Consider the following 13,134-nt stretch of genomic DNA (forward strand, 5'->3'; position numbering starts at 1 on the left):
TGTGGAGAGTTTGTGGTACAGTTGACCAAGCAATTGAAAGTTCACAGGTGTATTTATAATTTCTTTTCATAAACTGTAATATGCCAAATATTAAATTATTTACTTAATCTGGATGTATCTGTTTTTCTACAGATTTGTTGCAAACTCTTTGAACATGTACACAGGGGTCGGATATTGTAGTTGGTTAGTACATTGGCCTTTTGGATTCTGGGACTTTGATTCATGTCCAGCAGAAACTGATGGGTTGAAAGCCTCCTCTGTCTACAAGCCGTAATGGTCATTTGTGAAAAAGAAGTTTAGATATTGTACTCAATTCATAGTGGTCCCACAGAATTTACTGTCCCTAATTTAGCACCAAATCACAATTTCAATCTAGGAGTCTACAGGAAGACTGGTGTGAGAACTAAAATGAATGTCACACTGGTACAGCAGGAGACATTCTTTGTGTGGGTGAGGCACGTCAATGGAATAGAAAACGGGGGGCTTTACTTTATGCTTAGTTTTGCTATATCTAACCTGGGAGTGCTCGATGATGAAAGGTGCTTGAAAGGGAAAAGTTATCTCTTTGCCAAAACTCAAATTCTCACTTCTATGAGCACAAAAACTGGCCAAAAACAGAACTATAATTGAGGTAACCATTTCCTTAGATTTTAGCAGTGATTTTTGAGTGAAATTCCTCCCTGCCCTCCCGCAAAAAAAAACTTTAATGATCCTCCTGGTTGGCTTAAATTTACCATAGATTTCATTTTAAACTATTCTTTAGTTGCTACAGTTAAACATCAGTTGGGGGGTGGGGGGCAGTTTGTAAATCTTCGTGCCATACCATATTCTGTTTTCACCAATTCAGGATCTGGACCAAAAACAGACCAAGTAAAGAAAATCAGTAATTCTATCTTATTTACACAAGTTTACATAGGATATACAGCATAGAAACAGGCCATTCGGTCCAACCAGTCCATACCGGCTTTATGCCTAAAAGTGATTTAGGTTTCTAAAATTCTTTGTCACAAGGTTAGATTTGGCAGTGGATTTGACTAGTTATAGACTGATATTGTGCTGCGCCGTTATTAGTAACATACATGTTAATATATTTGTGTGAAATTTCTTTGTCCACTACTTTACTGAAGGGGTTAAGCCATTTATTTAAACGGTTTGTTAAAATAGAGGATGTTTACTAGCTCCACGCAACAAGATTTCAGTCTTAGTTTGCTAAGTATTTAAATCAAAATGGAGTTGCTGGGATTGCCTGTAGTGACTCCTGTAAAGTCCAATCTGGGCAGGCTTTTGGGCTTTCTCCTCACAGCAGCCTGAACTCACAACATCTCACTGCTGCAGTGACGTGCAGAGCCTCCCACCTGACTAATTTGAATGGAGCCACTGTGGAAAAATAGCCCCACCTGAAAAATTCAGGTGACGGGGACTGAATCAAGGCTAGCTCCACAGAGAACTTGATCCCCATTCTTGGGCAGATGCCAGCAATAGATAATAAATGCCAGATGAGTACAAACATCAAAGTGGAAATGTGTATGGTGAGAGGAGAAGAGGTGGGATGGTTAAACAATCTACAGCAGTGTTGTCCAATTGAAATTGCTGACTAGCCACAGGTGTGGCTGTGGCAACACCGTTTTAGCCACGTGCACTAATATTAGTAGAAAACATCTTGCATATACTCACACAATACAGGTATATTTATATAACAAACATCTACCACCAAGGAACTCTCAACAATCAAATCACTCTCACACTCTGCTTTTCATCTTACCATTTTACCAACAAACACACACAGTTAAAGTACACATGCATTCACTGTGCAAACATGAGTATCGAGATCACATGCTCAACAACGGTGTCTATTACTCAATTTTTATTTAGTAATCAAATGCAATTAGTCACATCTGGATTTGCAATTAGCCACATGGCTAGTGGCTAATGTATTGGACAATATTAATCTATAGAAGAATGCCTGTTTGATTTCCTCAAAAGCAAAACAAAGTAAACATTTGCAAAAGTTGCCATGGTGGTCCACAAGCCACCCAGAAACACTAACTGGAGGCAAACTTATGCGTGTTAAAAATGAGAAGAATGTAATATACCATGATGCACTTAACTGTGAAACAAAATATATACAAGGAAAATTGTTTTTGGATCAAGACTTTGTATTTGCCTTCTACTTGATTCAGGAATGTTGTAGAATGACTAGAATGTTTGGAACAGAAACATTCAATGCTTGAATCAAGCATTAATGTTGGGTATTTCTATTTCTACTGTTATATGGTAATTGATCATCTGTTTTAAGTAAACATCGGCTATGAATCAGCTATGAATCTAGGCAGACTGGCAACTGGCTCAGTCACTGTGAGCTTGCATGTACAGAATGTTTTTTTAAAAATCCCTAAATATATATCTTACTATTTCACTGATAATAGGTCCAAGAATAAAACTAGAGGAATTAACTGAGAATTTTTGCATATTAAATAGCATAATTTTTTATATGATCTTTTAGGTGAAACTGGTATCGGTAAATCAACATTAATGGACACGTTGTTCAACACTAAGTTTGAAAATGCGCAAGCATCCCACAATGAACCTGGTGTCAGGTTAAAATCATGCAGCTATGAACTACAAGAGAGTAATGTACGGCTAAAGCTGACCATTGTAGACACAGTAGGATTTGGAGACCAGATAAACAAGGAAGACAGGTAAGTTTTAAAATCTGAATAATTGTTATTGAAAATATTGCGTCAAAGATTCTGTGACTATAGTTTGACAACGGTTCTCCTCTCTCTCTCTCTCTCTCTCTCTCTCTCTCTCTCCCCCTCCTCTCTCTTTCCCCCCCCCCTCTCTCTCTCTCTCTCTCCCCCTCTCTCTCTCTCTCTCTCTCTCTCTCTCCCCTCCTCTCTCTTTCCCCCTCTCTCTCTCTCTCTCTCTCTCTCTCTCCCCTCCCACCCCCCCCCCCCCCAAATCAATTCAATTCAATTCAAATCGCTTTATTGGCATGACAAGGTACATCTTATGTTGCCAAAGCATCGAAAAACATTCATGGTTGTACACAAAAATACAGATCTATCCATACAGTGTATAAACAGATATATCCCTGAGTGTATAAATATACATTCATATAATTTATATATACTCTTTTCTTCTATTTAGTTGTTGTCCCTCTGTTTATGGCAAGCTGTAACATAGTGTGCCGCTAGTGTTACACAATTTCTCTCTTCTCCTAGTAGGTATGGGAGTTTTTGGTCATCATTCAAATTTCTGAATTCCAGGCATATTTTTGTGAATTTTGGGTAGAAATTCTCCCTTATGCCCTGATATTTTCTACAAACTGTGAGGAAGTGCATCTCTGTCTCCACCACTCCCTGACTGCAGTGAGAGCATATCCTGTCCTCTCTTGGTAGCCGGGTCTGCCTGTGTCTACCTTTGTCGATCGCCAGGCTATGTTCACTAAGTCTGTACATTGTCAAGGTTTTTCTCAGTTTGCTATCCTTTACCCTGGTCAGGTAATCAGCCATGTTGTATTGTCTGTTTAGGGCCAAGTAGCAATTGAGTTTGCTTTGGGTTTTTGTTGTTTCTGCCCAATATGACAGATATTTTTCCTTTTGCTTAGCGACGATTGTGTTGCGTCGAATTCTTTGTGTTACTCTGTCACTGTCCTGGTTATTGTTAGTAGTGTTAGTAGCTACTTCACTGAGTCCCAGGACTAGTTGACTGAGGGTATTCTTCTTTATGGTCCTCTCTTGGCATTTCAGGGCTTCGTAATGATAGCATTGGGGGTTGCTCATTTCTAGGTGTTTCCAAAATTTGGTGGCTCTTTTTTGGATAGTGATTATTAATGGATATTGGCCTAGTTCTGCCCTGCATGCATTGTTTACGGTTTTCCTTTGAGTCTGGAGGATACTTTTACAGAATTCTGCATGTAGGATCTCAATTGGGTGTTTGTCCCATTTTGCAAATTCTTGTTGTGTTAGCGGTCCCCACACCTCACTGCCATAGAGTGCAATTGGTTCAATTACTGATTTGAAAATTTTGAGCCAAATGCTAATCGGGATTTCTATTTGGATTGATTTTTTAATGGCATAGAAAGCCCTTCTTGCTTTCTCTTTTTCAGTTCATTCACAGCCAGATGAAAATTTCCCGTAGAACTGATTTTTAAGCCCAAGTATGTGTAGTTAGTGGTTTGTTCAATTTTGGTTGTTCCTAGTGTGAAATTTATTTTGGCTCCCTGATGTCTGGATCTTTGCTGGAACACAAGGACTTTGGTTTTTTGGGGATTTATTGTCAGGGCCTAAGTCTGGCAGTACGACTCCAGCAGATCCAGGTTCTGCTGTAGACCCTCCTTAGTTGGTGACAGCAGAACCAGGTCGTCTGCATAGAGGAGGAATTTAACCTTGGACTCATATAGGGTGAGGCCGGGTGCTGTAGATTGTTCAAGTAGTTTTGCCAATTCATTTATGTAAATATTAAAGAGTGTCGGTGAGATTGGCGAGCCCTGCGTCACCCCCCGCCCCTGTGGGAAGTATTTTGTTTGTTTGTCTCCAATTTTAACTGCACATTTGTTGTTTGTATACATTGATTTAATTACATCATATGTTTTTCCCCCTACCCCGCTTTCGATAAGTTTCAGGAATAAACCGTCATGCCAGATGGAGTCGAAAGCCTTCTGGAAATCTATAAAGCATGCGTAGATTTTGCTTTTGTTTTGATGAACGTGTTTGTCAATTAGGGTCTGTAGGGTGAAGATATGATCTGATGTTCTATAGTTTGGCAGGAATCCAATTTGGCTTTTACTCAAGACATTGTGCTCCTCAAGGAAGTTTATAAGTCTTTTGTTTATGATGCTACAGAATACCTTCCCCAGGTTACTGTTTACACAGATGCCTCGATAGTTATTTGGGTCGACTTTGTCCCCACTTTTGTATATGGGCGTTATGAGTCCTTTGCTCCAGATATCAGGGAAGTAACCGACACTCGGAACCAAGTTGAAGAGTTTTAGGATAGCCAGTTTCATTTTATCGTCTGTGTGTTTAATCATCTCGCTTAGTATGCCGTCTGCCCCGCAAGCTTTTCCTGGTCGCAGGTCCTTGAGTTTTTCAAATAGTTCTTTTTCTGTTGTTATGGCGTCTAGCGGGTTTTGGTTATCTTTTATGGCCATTTCGAGCTTTTCCAGTTTTTTGCATATTTGGTGTTGCTCTGGCCTTAGTGTGTTTTTCTGGTATAATTTTTCAAAGTGGTTTTCCCATGTGTCTCCATTTTGAATGGCCAATTCGTCGTGTTGTTTTTCGTGTAATGTATTCCAGTTGTCCCAGAAACAATTGGAATCAATGGATTCCTCAATGGAGCTGAGTGTATTCTTAATATATTGCTCTTTTTTGGTTCTGAGTGTGTTTCTGTATTGTGTTAGTGTCTGACAATAAGTAAGGCGTAATTCCTCGTTTTCTGGATGTCTGTGTTTTTGGTTTGATATTTTTCTAAATGTTTTCCCCCCCGTCTCTCTCACCCCCCCCCCCGTCTCGCTCCTTCTCTCTCTCGTCTCGCTCCTTCCCCCCCCCGTCTCGCTCCTTCCCCCCCCCGTCTCGCTCCTTCCCCCCCCCCGTCTCGCTCCTTCCCCCCCCCCCGTCTCGCTCCTTCCCCCCCCGTCTCGCTCCTTCCCCCCCCCCGTCTCGCTCCTTCCCCCCCCCCGTCTCGCTCCTTCCCCCCCCCCGTCTCGCTCCTTCCCCCCCCCCGTCTCGCTCCTTCCCCCCCCCCGTCTCGCTCCTTCCCCCCCCCGTCTCGCTCCTTCCCCCCCCCGTCTCGCTCCTTCCCCCCCCCCCGTCTCGCTCCTTCCCCCCCCCCGTCTCGCTCCTTCCCCCCCCCCCCGTCTCGCTCCTTCCCCCCCCCCGTCTCGCTCCTTCCCCCCCCCCGTCTCGCTCCTTCCCCCCCCCCGTCTCGCTCCTTCCCCCCCCCCGTCTCGCTCCTTCCCCCCCCCCGTCTCGCTCCTTCCCCCCCCCCCGTCTCGCTCCTTCCCCCCCCCCCCGTCTCGCTCCTTCCCCCCCCCCGTCTCGCTCCTTCCCCCCCCCCCGTCTCGCTCCTTCCCCCCCCGTCTCGCTCCTCCCCCCCCCCGTCTCGCTCCCCCCCGTCTCTCTCCCTCCCCCCCCCGTCTCTCTCCCTCCCCCCCCCGTCTCTCTCCCTCCCCCCCCCGTCTCTCTCCCTCCCCCCCCCCGTCTCTCTCCCTCCCCCCCCCGTCTCTCTCCCTCCCCCCCCCGTCTCTCTCCCTCCCCCCCGTCTCTCTCCCTCCCCCCCCGTCTCTCTCCCTCCCCCCCCCCGTCTCTCTCCCTCCCCCCCCCCGTCTCTCTCCCTCCCCCCCCCCGTCTCTCTCCCTCCCCCCCCCCGTCTCTCTCCCTCCCCCCCCCCGTCTCTCTCCCTCCCCCCCCCCCGTCTCTCTCCCTCCCCCCCCCCGTCTCTCTCCCTCCCCCCCCCCGTCTCTCTCCCTCCCCCCCCCCGTCTCTCTCCCTCCCCCCCCCCGTCTCTCCCCTCCCCCCCCCCGTCTCTCCCCTCCCCCCCCCCGTCTCTCTCCCTCCCCCCCCCCGTCTCTCTCCCTCCCCCCCCCGTCTCTCTCCCTCCCCCCCCCGTCTCTCTCCCTCCCCCCCCCGTCTCTCTCCCTCCCCCCCCGTCTCTCTCCCTCCCCCCCCGTCTCTCTCCCTCCCCCCCCCCCCCGTCTCTCTCCCTCCCCCCCCCCCCGTCTCTCTCCCTCCCCCCCCCCCCGTCTCTCTCCCTCCCCCCCCCCCGTCTCTCTCCCTCCCCCCCCCGTCTCTCTCCCTCCCCCCCCCCCGTCTCTCTCCCTCCCCCCCCCCCGTCTCTCTCCCTCCCCCCCCCCGTCTCTCTCCCTCCCCCCCCCGTCTCTCTCCCTCCCCCCCCCCCGTCTCTCTCCCTCCCCCCCCCCCGTCTCTCTCCCTCCCCCCCCCCCCGTCTCTCTCCCTCCCCCCCCCCCGTCTCTCTCCCTCCCCCCCCCCGTCTCTCTCCCTCCCCCCCCGTCTCTCTCCCTCCCCCCCCCGTCTCTCTCCCTCCCCCCCCCGTCTCTCTCCCTCCCCCCCCCGTCTCTCTCCCTCCCCCCCCCGTCTCTCTCCCTCCCCCCCCCGTCTCTCTCCCTCCCCCCCGTCTCTCTCCCTCCCCCCCCCCCGTCTCTCTCCCTCCCCCCCCCGTCTCTCTCCCTCCCCCCCCCCCGTCTCTCTCCCTCCCCCCCCCCCCCCGTCTCTCTCCCTCCCCCCCCCCCCCCGTCTCTCTCCCTCCCCCCCCCCCCCGTCTCTCTCCCTCCCCCCCCCCCCCCGTCTCTCTCCCTCCCCCCCCCCCCGTCTCTCTCCCTCCCCCCCCCCCCGTCTCTCTCCCTCCCCCCCCCGTCTCTCTCCCTCCCCCCCCCCGTCTCTCTCCCTCCCCCCCCCCCGTCTCTCTCCCTCCCCCCCCCCGTCTCTCTCCCTCCCCCCCCCGTCTCTCTCCCTCCCCCCCCCCGTCTCTCTCCCTCCCCCCCGTCTCTCTCCCTCCCCCCCGTCTCTCTCCCTCCCCCCCGTCTCTCTCCCTCCCCCCCGTCTCTCTCCCTCCCCCCCGTCTCTCTCCCTCCCCCCCCGTCTCTCTCCCTCCCCCCCCGTCTCTCTCCCTCCCCCCCGTCTCTCTCCCTCCCCCCCGTCTCCCTCCCCCCCCCCCGTCTCTCTCCCTCCCCCCCCCCGTCTCTCTCCCTCCCCCCCCGTCTCTCTCCCTCCCCCCCCCGTCTCTCTCCCTCCCCCCCCCGTCTCTCTCCCTCCCCCCCCCGTCTCTCTCCCTCCCCCCCCCGTCTCTCTCCCTCCCCCCCCCGTCTCTCTCCCTCCCCCCCCGTCTCTCTCCCTCCCCCCCCCCCCGTCTCTCTCCCTCCCCCCCCCGTCTCTCTCCCTCCCCCCCCCCCCGTCTCTCTCCCTCCCCCCCCCCCCCGTCTCTCTCCCTCCCCCCCCCCCCCGTCTCTCTCCCTCCCCCCCCCCCCCTCTCTCTCCCTCCCCCCCCCCCCCGTCTCTCTCCCTCCCCCCCCCCCGTCTCTCTCCCTCCCCCCCCCGTCTCTCTCCCTCCCCCCCCCGTCTCTCTCCCTCCCCCCCCCCGTCTCTCTCCCTCCCCCCCCCCCGTCTCTCTCCCTCCCCCCCCCCGTCTCTCTCCCTCCCCCCCCCGTCTCTCTCCCTCCCCCCCCCCCGTCTCTCTCCCTCCCCCCCGTCTCTCTCCCTCCCCCCCGTCTCTCTCCCTCCCCCCCGTCTCTCTCCCTCCCCCCCGTCTCTCTCCCTCCCCCCCGTCTCTCTCCCTCCCCCCCCGTCTCTCTCCCTCCCCCCCCGTCTCTCTCCCTCCCCCCCGTCTCTCTCCCTCCCCCCCGTCTCTCTCCCTCCCCCCCGTCTCTCTCCCTCCCCCCCGTCTCTCTCCCTCCCCCCCCGTCTCTCTCCCTCCCCCCCCGTCTCTCTCCCTCCCCCCCCCGTCTCTCTCCCTCCCCCCCCCGTCTCTCTCCCTCCCCCCCCGTCTCTCTCCCTCCCCCCCGTCTCTCTCCCTCCCCCCCCGTCTCTCTCCCTCCCCCCCCCCCCGTCTCTCTCCCTCTCCCTCCCCCCCCCTCCCGTCTCTCTCCCTCCCCCCCCGTCTCTCTCCCTCCCCCCCGTCTCTCTCCCTCCCCCCCGTCTCTCTCCCTCCCCCCCGTCTCTCTCCCTCCCCCCCCGTCTCTCTCCCTCCCCCCCGTCTCTCTCCCTCCCCCCCCCGTCTCTCTCCCTCCCCCCCCGTCTCTCTCCCTCCCCCCCCGTCTCTCTCCCTCCCCCCCCGTCTCTCTCCCTCCCCCCCGTCTCTCTCCCTCCCCCCCCGTCTCTCTCCCTCCCCCCCCGTCTCTCTCCCTCCCCCCCCCGTCTCTCTCCCTCCCCCCCCCGTCTCTCTCCCTCCCCCCCCCGTCTCCCCCCCCCCGTCTCTCTCCCTCCCCCCCCGTCTCTCTCCCTCCCCCCCCCCCGTCTCTCTCCCTCCCCCCCCCCCGTCTCTCTCTCTCCCCCCCCCCGTCTCTCTCCCCCCCCCCGTCTCTCTCCCCCCCCCCCCGTCTCTCTCTCCCCCCCCCCCCGTCTCTCTCTCCCCCCCCCCGTCTCTCTCTCCCCCCCCGTCTCTCTCTCCCCCCCCGTCTCTCTCTCCCCCCCCGTCTCTCTCTCCCCCCCCCGTCTCTCTCTCCCCCCCGTCTCTCTCTCCCCCCCCGTCTCTCTCTCCCCCCCCGTCTCTCTCTCCCCCCCCGTCTCTCTCTCCCCCCCCGTCTCTCTCTCCCCCCCCGTCTCTCTCTCCCGCCCCGTCTCTCTCCCCCCCCCCCCGTCTCTCTCTCCCCCCCCCCCCGTCTCTCTCTCCCCCCCCCCCCGTCTCTCTCCCCCCCCCCCGTCTCTCTCCCCCCCCCCCGTCTCTCTCCCCCCCCCCCGTCTCTCTCCCCCCCCCCCGTCTCTCTCCCCCCCCCCCCCCGTCTCTCTCCCCCCCCCCCCCCCCGTCTCTCTCCCCCCCCCCCCCGTCTCTCTCCCCCCCCCCCCCGTCTCTCTCCCCCCCCCCCCGTCTCTCTCCCCCCCCCCGTCTCTCCCCCCCCCGTCTCTCTCCCCCCCCCCCGTCTCTCTCCCCCCCCCCGTCTCTCTCCCCCCCCCGTCTCTCTCCCCCCCCGTCTCTCTCCCCCCCCGTCTCTCTCCCCCCCCGTCTCTCTCCCCCCCCCCCCGTCTCTCTCCCCCCCCCCCCCCCGTCTCTCTCCCCCCCCCCCGTCTCTCTCCCCCCCCCCCGTCTCTCTCCCCCCCCCGTCTCTCTCCCCCCCCCCCGTCTCTCTCCCCCCCCCCGTCTCTCTCCCCCCCCCCGTCTCTCTCCCCCCCCCGTCTCTCCCCCCCCCCGTCTCTCTCCCCCCCCCCCCCGTCTCTCTCCCCCCCCCCCCCGTCTCTCTCCCCCCCCCCCCGTCTCTCTCCCCCCCCCCCGTCTCTCTCCCCCCCCCCCCCGTCTCTCTCCCCCCCCCGTCTCTCTCCCCCCCCCCGTCTCTCCCCCCCCCGTCTCTCTCCCCCCGTCTCTCTCCCCCCCCCGTCTCTCTCCCCCCCCCCCGTCTCTCTCCCCCCCCCCCGTCTCTCTCCCCCCCCCGTCTCTCTCCCCCCCCGTCTCTCTCCCCCCCCCGTCTCTCTCCCCCCCCCGTCTCTCTCCCCCCCCGTCTCTCTCCCCCCCGTCTCTCTCCCCCCCCGTCTCTCTCCCCCCCCGTCTCTCTCCCCCCCCGTCTCTCTCCCCCCCCGTCTCTCTCCCCCCCCCGTCTCTCCCCCCCCGCCCGTCTCTCTCCCCCCCGCCCGTCTCTTCCCCCCCGCCCCGTCTCTTCCCCCCCCGCCCCGTCTCTTCCCCCCCCGCCCCGTCTCTTCCCTCCCCGCCCCGTCTCTTCCCCCCCCCCGCCCCGTCTCTTCCCCCCCCCCCGCCCCGTCTCTTCCCCCCCCCCGCCCCGTCTCTTCCCCCCCCCCCCCCCCCCCCGCCCCGTCTCTTCCCCCCCCCCCGCCCCCCCCCCCGTCTCTTCCCCCCCCCCCGTCCCCCCCCGCCCCGTCTCTTCCCCCCCCGCCCCGTCTCTTCCCCCCCCGCCCCGTCTCTTCCCCCCCCGCCCCGTCTCTTCCCCCCCCGCCCCGTCTCTTCCCCCCCCGCCCCGTCTCTTCCCCCCCCGCCCCGTCTCTTCCCCCCCCGCCCCGTCTCTTCCCCCCCGCCCCGTCTCTTCCCCCCCGCCCCGTCTCTTCCCCCCCGCCCCGTCTCTTCCCCCCCCGCCCCGTCTCTTCCCCCCCGCCCCGTCTCTTCCCCCCCGCCCCGTCTCTTCCCCCCCGCCCCGTCTCTTCCCCCCCGCCCCGTCTCTTCCCCCCCCGCCCCGTCTCTTCCCCCCCGCCCCGTCTCTTCCCCCCCCGCCCCGTCTCTTCCCCCCCCGCCCCGTCTCTTCCCCCCCCGCCCCGTCTCTTCCCCCCCCGCCCCGTCTCTTCCCCCCCCGCCCCGTCTCTTCCCCCCCCGCCCCGTCTCTTCCCCCCCCGCCCCGTCTCTTCCCCCCCCGCCCCGTCTCTTCCCCCCCCGCCCCGTCTCTTCCCCCCCCGCCCCGTCTCTTCCCCCCCCGCCCCGTCTCTTCCCCCCCCGCCCCGTCTCTTCCCCCCCCGCCCCGTCTCTTCCCCCCCCGCCCCGTCTCTTCCCCCCCCGCCCCGTCTCTTCCCCCCCCGCCCCGTCTCTTCCCCCCCCGCCCCGTCTCTTCCCCCCCCGCCCCGTCTCTTCCCCCCCCGCCCCGTCTCTTCCCCCCCCGCCCCGTCTCTTCCCCCCCCGCCCCGTCTCTTCCCCCCCCGCCCCGTCTCTTCCCCCCCCGCCCCGTCTCTTCCCCCCCCGCCCCGTCTCTTCCCCCCCCGCCCCGTCTCTTCCCCCCGCCCCGTCTCTTCCCCCCCGCCCCGTCTCTTCCCCCCCGCCCCGTCTCTTCCCCCCCCGCCCCGTCTCTTCCCCCCCCGCCCCGTCTCTTCCCCCCCCGCCCCGTCTCTTCCCCCCCCGCCCCGTCTCTTCCCCCCCCGCCCCGTCTCTTCCCCCCCCGCCCCGTCTCTTCCCCCCCCGCCCCGTCTCTTCCCCCCCCGCCCCGTCTCTTCCCCCCCCGCCCCGTCTCTTCCCCCCCCGCCCCGTCTCTTCCCCCCCGCCCCGTCTCTTCCCCCCCCGCCCCGTCTCTTCCCCCCCCCGCCCCGTCTCTTCCCCCCCCGCCCCGTCTCTTCCCCCCCCGCCCCGTCTCTTCCCCCCCGCCCCGTCTCTTCCCCCCCGCCCCGTCTCTTCCCCCCCCCCCGTCTCTCTCCCGCCCCCCCGTCTCTCTTATCAATTCAATTCTAATCGCTTTATTGGCATGACAAGTTACATCTTATGTTGCCAAAGCATCGAAAAACATTCATGTTTGTTCACAAAAATACAGATCTATCCATACAGTGTATAAACAGATATATCCCTGAGTGTATAAATATCCTTTCATATAATTTATATATACTCTTATCTTGTCTTTAGTGGTTGTCCCTCTGTTTATGGCAAGCTGTAACATAGTGTGCCGCTAGTGGTACGCAATTTCTCTGTTCCCCCAGTAGGTATGGGAGTTTTTGGTCGTCATTCAAATTTCTGAATTCCGGGCATATTTTCGTAAATTTTGGGTAGAAATTCTCCCTTATGCCCTGATATTTTCTACAAGCTGTGAGGAAGTGCATCTCTGTCTCCACCATTCCCTGGCTGCAGTGAGAGCATATCCTGTCCTCTCTTGGTAGCCGGGTCTGCTTGTGTCTACCTTTTTCGATCGCCAGGCTATGTTCACTAAGTCTGTACATTGTCAAGATTTTTCTCAGTTTGCTGTCCTTTACCATGGTCAGGTAATCAGCTATGTTGTATTGTCTGTTTAGGGCCAAGTAGCAATTGAGTTTGCTTTGGGTTTTTGTTGTTTCTGCCCAATATGTCAGATATTTTTCCTTTTGCTTAGCGACGATTGTGTTGGGTCGAATTCTTTGTGTTACGTTGTCACTGTCCTGGGGCTGGTTATTGTTAGTAGTGTTAGTAGTTACTTCACTGAGTCCCAGGACTAGTTGACTGAGGGTATTCTTCTTTATGGTCATCTCTTGGCATTTCAGGGCGTCGTAGTGATAGCATTGGGGGTTGCTCATTTCTAGGTGTTTCCAAAATTTGGTGGCTCTTTTTTGGATAGTGATTATTAATGGATATTGGCCTAGTTCTGCCCTGCATGCATTGTTTACGGTTTTCCTTTGAGTCCGGAAGATACTTTTACAGAATTCTGCATGTAGGATCTCAATTGGGTGTTTGTCCCATTTTGCAAATTCTTGTTGTGTTAGCGGTCCCCACACCTCGCTGCCATAGAGTGCAATTGGTTCAATTACTGATTTGAAAATTTTGAGCCAAATGCTAATTGGGATTTCTATTTGGATTGATTTTTTAATGGCATAGAAAGCACTTCTTGCTTTCTCTTTCAGTTCATTCACAGCCAGTTTGAATTTTCCCGTAGAACTTATTTTTAAGCCCAAGTATGTGTAGTTAGTGGTTTGTTCAATTTTGGTTGTTCCTATTGTGAAACTTATTTTGGGTCCCTGATGTCTGGATCTTTGCTGGAACACAAGGACTTTGGTTTTTTTGGGATTTATTGTC

At 57.8% G+C, this 13,134-nt stretch overlaps 1 protein-coding gene across 2 annotated transcripts in view; it reads left to right on the plus strand.

Annotated features, from left to right (window-relative positions):
* LOC147123052 (septin-11-like) overlaps positions 1 to 2,729 on the plus strand; it is an 88,619-nt gene extending 85,890 nt beyond the window's left edge. For both annotated transcript variants that reach the window (XM_085964475.1, XM_085964484.1), the window contains exon 3: positions 2,504 to 2,729. In XM_085964475.1, coding sequence (XP_085820601.1) covers positions 2,504 to 2,703 — 200 coding nt within the window. In that variant the 3' untranslated portion in view covers positions 2,704 to 2,729. The remainder of the gene's footprint in view (positions 1 to 2,503) is intronic.
* Positions 2,730 to 13,134: the final 10,405 nt, after the last annotated feature.

This window comes from Somniosus microcephalus, chromosome 2 (genome assembly GCF_052327205.1).
Source record: "Somniosus microcephalus isolate GS21.2 chromosome 2, FLI_Smic_1.0, whole genome shotgun sequence".
Taxonomy (NCBI): domain Eukaryota; kingdom Metazoa; phylum Chordata; class Chondrichthyes; order Squaliformes; family Somniosidae; genus Somniosus; species Somniosus microcephalus.